The sequence below is a fragment of the Petromyzon marinus genome, chromosome 5 (genome assembly GCF_048934315.1).
Source record: "Petromyzon marinus isolate PM22_M1 ecotype Great Lakes invasive population chromosome 5, UKy_Petmar_22M1.pri1.0, whole genome shotgun sequence".
NCBI classification, from domain to species: Eukaryota; Metazoa; Chordata; class Hyperoartia; order Petromyzontiformes; family Petromyzontidae; genus Petromyzon; species Petromyzon marinus.
The window spans coordinates 20,978,657-20,985,194 of NC_133671.1; the positions used below are offsets into that span (position 1 = coordinate 20,978,657).

Sequence of the window (6,538 nt, forward strand, 5' to 3'; positions counted from 1 at the left end):
ATATATACATCTAGGGATAATGTGTGAGTCTTGACTTTTCCGAAGGCTAACGTGAATAATAATAATACTCGCCACCACTACCACCACCACCAACGACTTATCACGAAACCAGCACGGCTATTTACAATAAAAGAAATTAGTCAACGCATGACCACCATCATTAACAACAGCAGCAGCATCATCATCACATCAAAGAGCTCGTGACGTTAACAGTAGCGGCAGTTGGGGGTTTCGTAGCAATATTAGAATTTCCAAATAATTTCGTTTAAAAAAAAAGAATAATCCCCTCCCCCACCCAAACCCCAAAAGCGTAAAACTCCAAACACGACTCACGCTACTTAACCCCCCCCCTCCTCCACCCCTACCCCTAACACTATACACCCCGTCACCGTAATCTCACTCATAGCGTCTGCGGTCACTGGCTCCATGCAATGAGTCGCGATAACAGTCACACATCTCCGCTGCTATTCCCAGCGGAATAAATTAGGGCGAGCGTTTCGTTTCGTCGATTGAGTTGCCCGCAAACTCGGATCTTGTTTCATGCGCGAGGTCCAATTCGTGAGCGCGCATGCTGTGGTGCTGTCGCTGCCCCGTTGTTGTTCTGTTGTTGTTGTTGTTCTGGTGTCGTGTTGTTGTTGTTCTGGTGTCGTGTTCTTGCTGCTGAGTTGTTCTGTTGTTGTGTTGTTGTTGTTGTTGTTCTGGTGTCGTGTTCTTGTTGCTGAGTTGTTCTGTTGTTGTGTTGGTTTGTTGTGTTGTTATGTGTTGTTGTTGTGTTGCTGTTGTGTTGTTATGTTGCTGTTGTGTTGCTGTTGTGTTTTGTGAGATCTCCACCCACCCACCCACCCCACTCTCTTTGGGAGCTGCACGCTGGGAATCGAGGAAGAGAGCTTTGTAGGGGGGGGGGGGGGGGGCGCCGACCCTCCTTCTTGAACACCTGGAGCGTTGTGCGTAGATGCGAGGTGCCCTGGGGACCTTGCGAAGGCGACACGGACGTTGATATAAACAGCAGCGGCAGCAGCATCCGAGGCGAGTGCTGTGCGGCGACTTCAGCGACACGGACCCCCCCCACCCCCATCCCACGGCACAGCTTTTGTCGTACGAGCGGACCCTGCCGCTCCAACTGAGCCCCCTCTTTGCGAGAGACCCCCCCCCCGCACACACAAATGGATATCGTCTCGGCCGTCCTCGTCACCGCCGTCACCATCAGCATCGGCAGTGCCAACAGCATCTCGGAGGCATATCAAGACCCGGAATTGCCTTTGACCTCACCAACATCATCAGCACCACTCTCATCATCGTCGCCGTCATCGTCATCATCATCATCGTTCAACGAGACGAGTACCGCATCCAGCAGTTCCAACCGCACGAGTGGCGGCTTCCCCTACGACTACAACTACGGCTACGACACCGTGGACACAGAGTGCGACTACAGCGAGTGGAACGTCACGCCGACGCTCATCCCCATCGTCTACTCGCTGGTGTTCGTGTGCGGCCTCGTGGGCAACGGCCTGGTGGTGTGGACCATCGCGCGGCTCAAGACGCGCAAGCGCAACACGGATCTCTACATCGCCAGCCTCGCCTCCGCCGACCTCGTCTTCGTCCTCACGCTGCCCCTCTGGGCCGCCTACACGGCACTGGGCTACCACTGGCCCTTCGGGGGCTTCCTCTGCACCCTCAGCAGCTGCGTGTCCATGCTCAACATGTACGCGAGCATCTTCTGCCTCACTTGTCTCAGCCTGGACCGCTACGTGGCCGTCGTCTGCTCGATGAGGTGCCACTCGTTCCGCACGGCGCGCGTGACCAAGGCTCTGCTCGCCGGCGTCTGGACTTTCTCCTCGCTCATGGCGCTGTTCACGGCCGCTCTGGCCACCACCAAGACCATCGCCGAAGACCCCGCTGACGCCAGCTACGGCGGCAACTTCCTCGACGACGAAGACGACGACTACGACGCGAGCGGCGGCCGAGTGGTGTGCGTGGTGGAGTACTCCTCGCTGAGCAGCAACGGGGAGATGTCTCCCGACTGGTGGAACGCCATGGCGGGCCTCTTCCACACGTCGGCGAGCTTCGTGCTGCCCGAGGTGGTGATGATCTACTGCTACGCGTGCATCATGGCCAAGATCCAGAACCACTTCACGCACGTGCGCAGGGAGAGCGGCAAGCGTCGGCGGCTGCTGAGGACCATCTTCAACCTCGTGCTCACCTTCACCGTCTGCTGGCTGCCCTTCCACGCGGTGAAGGTCACGAACGCGCTCGTTCACTTCGGCGTGCTGCCCACGCGCTGCGGCCTGGAGCGTTTCATTTTCGTGGGGCTGCCCTACACGGTGAGCCTCGCCTACGTGAACAGCTGCCTCAACCCCTTCCTCTACGCCTACTTCGACCCACACTTCAGGTCGACTTGCCTCGGCGTGCTGCGCTGCGCCACCCTCGAGGCGCTCATGGCAGCGCAGGTCAGCTCGGCGGGCGGATCCGGCGCCGCGACGGCGTCTCGCGACGAGCCCTCGTCTCGCTCCGACACGGCCGACGCGGCCGCCGGCAACGAGTCGAACGCGAGCGACGCCGTCGCCGCTTTGTGCTGCGGCCGCTTTCTGGCGCCGCAGGGCGCGCGCGCGCACACGGAGACCGAAACGTCGGAATTGCGCAAAAGTCCGACTCGATTTCAGCACGAGTCGCCCCTTCGTGGCGATAAGTAACGCGGTGACACGGACGTGGGCTATCGTGCTCTCGGCTCGGATGTCCCAGCCCCGGTCGTAGTAACGTGGAATGTCCACTACGGGCTCAGGTGGGGTGGGGAACCGTAACCAGGAGAGATGCGTCAATGGAACCCACCGGCTTTGACTTTTGGTGTCGTGCTTTCGTTCCCGCCGTAGAGCGGACTTTGTATCCGCTTGCATTAAGACTTATTGAGCTTGTATTGCTATTCGGGTGGAATCGGGATCGATTTTTCAGACCCCAGGCTTTATTTTCCCCAGCTGCCAAGGCTCCGTGGAGCTAAGCGGCTAAATTACAAGGAGGGACCACAGCGCAAGACCGTCTGACGATAGAGAATCAGAGTCTGTGTCTATCCTGGAGAAAATCCGATGAGCGACAAAGCTCTTGTTTTTTTCACAGATGTCCTTTGCCGGGAGTGAATGTGACAGACCGACTTTATTTACACGCCACCCAAGCCAGAACTTTCTGTTAAACAGGATACACAATGGCATAGTTCTTTAAAAATGTACGTACAAAAAAACAAATGCACGAGTTATAGCGGTCGCAATCGTGACATATTTAATCCGTGGCTCGAGAAGGTAAAAGTGGAATATTAAGATTGGTCAAAAGGACATTCCAAAGTCGGGCACTGCGCAAGAGAAGTAGGTCCTGGAGTTCTTGGAATGCATTGTGATTTAAATTAATTAATATCTGTAAATAAATAAAATCCATCGCAAAAAATATCTCGCCACGTCCTCCCCACGCGGCTTTATTTGAGTCCGGTCGAGGCTTACGATACAAACTGGCACACAAGACAAAGATTCCCCAAGTAGCCTTTAACAGATTTTTGGGGCAAGTGCTGCTAGCGAGCACCTCTTAAGATCGACACGGCACACGAGGGGACGGGTGGTCAGCACCCAGTGCTGATGTTTTTTTTTAATTTTTACTCCACACCGTACTAGGTTGCTCATTTCAGACTGAATCGACCGAGCAGAGGTCCAGGACCAGTTCAAATATTCGTCACCGGTGCCTGCCGTGAGCGGCAATCGAACTCGGCTCGCAGGTTTCGTAGCGCGCTACCCACTCCCCACACACTCAGACACACACTGAGATACACCGACACACACGCGCACAGACACACGCTAGGAAAGACTGTTCCATAGAAACGTATTTTCGTTGGTTCGCTGTGCCACTGATGTACAAAACAAAGCGTCGCTGCTCACCACTTAAGAACAGCTTGCACAAGCTCCATCCGTCTCACTCACCTGTCCTGCTCACCCCACCCGCTCCACCCACTCACCTGTACTGCTCACCCCACCCGCTCCACCCGCCCCACTCACCTGTACTGCTCACCCCACCCGCTGCACCCACTCACCTGTACTGCTCACCCCACCCGCTCGACACACTCACCTGTACTGCTCACCCTACCTGCTCCACCCGTCCCACTCACCTGTACTGCTCACCCCACCCGCTCCACCCACTCACCTGTACTGCTCACCCTACCTGCTCCACCCGCCCCACTCACCTGTACTGCTCACCCTACCTGCTCCACCCGTCCCACTCACCTGTACTGCTCACCCTACCTGCTCCACCCGCCCCACTGACCTGTACTGCTCACCCCACCCGCTCCACCCGTCCCACTCACCTGTACTGCTCACCCCACCCGCTCCACCCACTCACCTGTACTGCTCACCCTACCTGCTCCACCCACTCACCCGTGTTCCGCGCTCACCTGCCTTGCTCTACATGCAGCGGTGGTGGCAGCCAATCGGGGGCGCTATGAACAAATTACTACTGAGTGTGTCACGTGACTACGAACACGTCTCTCCGACATAACTTCATTACATTCAGTTGTCAGAAATCATTGAAACAATCGAAGAGTTGAAATCGACACTTATTTTTGTTGTTGTTAGTATAAAAACAACAAACTTCAACACAATCGTCAATGACACTGCCAAGCTCGTTGAATGGAGAGCCGAGCTGCTGTTAACGCCCGGCGATGCTCGATGTGATATCCAGCGAAACGTCGGACAAAACTGTGAACATTTTGCTCGCTTTTCAACATTCCTCGTCCTCATCCCCCCTCCTAATGGTTTATCTGAAAAACCAAACGAGTCGCGCGGTGGAGAGTGTAGCTCAGGGGTCGGCAGCCTGCGACTCTTGGATCCGCAGGCTGCTCTTCAAGGTCTGTTCCCTCACATTGTTTATGAAGGAACCACCGTCTCGTACTCACCACGCAGTGCAATGTTACGGCTCTTGACACGTTGATTAACTTCCTCGCCTGGTGTACAGGAGGTCGTGGGTTCGATTCCAACCCTGACGCCTGTTGCTGTATATTTGGAGGATGCGTCTCTCTCTCTCTCTATCCCGTGGTCACGTGGGGGTTTTCTCCGGTTCCTCGGGGGTCCCCCCCCCCCCCACACACATTTAGAAACATCACGCGTTCATCGTATTTGACTGCTGTAAATTTCCACATGGTGATAAGCCACTGCACTGAGCTATCATTTGTGGCCAGGTCGCTTCTGAAAAAAAGCTACGTAGCTCAGTGGGTCATGACACCTTGTAAAATGAAAATAGTTTATAGTTTTATAATCCTTGTCGAACCCTGCGATAGCTAAACATTGGCATGATACCTATACACGATCTAACCCAACAATCAATAGAATTACGAATCCAAAGCACCGTGTGGCCTAAAGAGCAATGGCTTTTCTTCATAGCACATAAATGCGGATCATTCCTCGAAACGTCGACTATTCCATATTGTTTTCCTTTTCAGGGTCACTGCGTTCTTGACGTCTGTATTGTTTGCGTTCGTGCACCACTGCCAATGTAATGAAGGATTACAGTACCCGGCAGTATGAGATGCATTTCACACTTTCATTTCGACGGTACACTTGATTAGAGATACGTTTCGCTGGCTGGATTTTGCGTTCCGAGGGAGGGAGGGACGTAAGGTGACGTCCAAAGGACGCGTGGGGTGCCTGTCGTAATTTAGAATTCGCTTCTTGGCTATATGTGTACTGTTGCTAGGGATAGTTGTTATTAACATAAACGCTGATTTGTGATGATGGATTAACGCGTCTCTATATCTCGCCCCTCCCCCTCCTAGCCCCTCCCCCTCCTAGCCCCTCCCCGCTCCTCAGTGCAATTAACCATTGGTCACGTGACCGAAGCTTAATTGACCGTGGGAATTGGACCGTGATTAGCTGTTCTACCCCATACCCCCCCACCTCCCCCAAACGCACACAGCTATAGGCCTGCAATATATACGCATATGTACAGTCTACATGTACTGCAGTGATTGATGGGTGCTCCTTTGCGCTGATTGATTGACGTGAGCGATATACGGCTGTGACATGAAGCAGCGGCCGGTCCGATAAATAAAACGAGACGGAGATGCAGGAAGTGTCCATTTGTCTGTGAGTCCGTGTCTGTCTGTGAGTCCGTGTGTCTGTCTGTGTGTCTATCTGTGAGTCCGTGCGTTTGTCTGTGAGTCCGTGTGTCTGTCTGTGAGTCCGTGTGTTTGTCTGTGAGTCCGTGTGTTTGTCTGTGAGTCCGTGTGTCTGTCTGTGAGTCCGTGTCTGTCTGTGAGTCCGTGTGTCTGTCTGTGAGTCCGTGTGTCTGTCTGTGAGTCCGTGTGTTTGTCTGTGAGTCCGTGTGTCTGTCTGTGAGTCTGTGTGTCTGTCTGTGAGTCCGTGTGTTTGTCTGTGTGTCTGTCTGTGAGTCCGTGTGTCTGTCTGTGAGTCCGTGTCTGTCTGTGAGTCCGTGTGCTTCTCTGTGAGTCCGTGTGTCTGTCTGTGAGTCCGTGTGTCTGTCTGTGTGTCTGTCTGTGAGTCCGTGTGTCTGTCTG

General features: G+C 54.2%; 1 protein-coding gene across 1 annotated transcript; it reads left to right on the top strand.

Moving 5' to 3' along the window:
• Window positions 1-387: 387 nt before the first annotated feature.
• Window positions 388-6,089, top strand: LOC116939224 (apelin receptor A-like). The gene has a single exon (XM_032947369.2). It carries the CDS (start codon window positions 1,164-1,166, stop codon window positions 2,688-2,690), a length of 1,527 nt encoding a protein of 508 aa, XP_032803260.2. The 5' UTR covers window positions 388-1,163; the 3' UTR covers window positions 2,691-6,089.
• The last annotated feature ends 449 nt before the right edge of the window (window positions 6,090-6,538 follow it).

Excerpts from the sequence above, each read along its gene's own strand:
- LOC116939224 (XM_032947369.2), top strand. The coding sequence starts at position 1,164 with ATGGATATCGTCTCGGCCGTCCTCGTCACCGCCGTCACCATCAGCATC.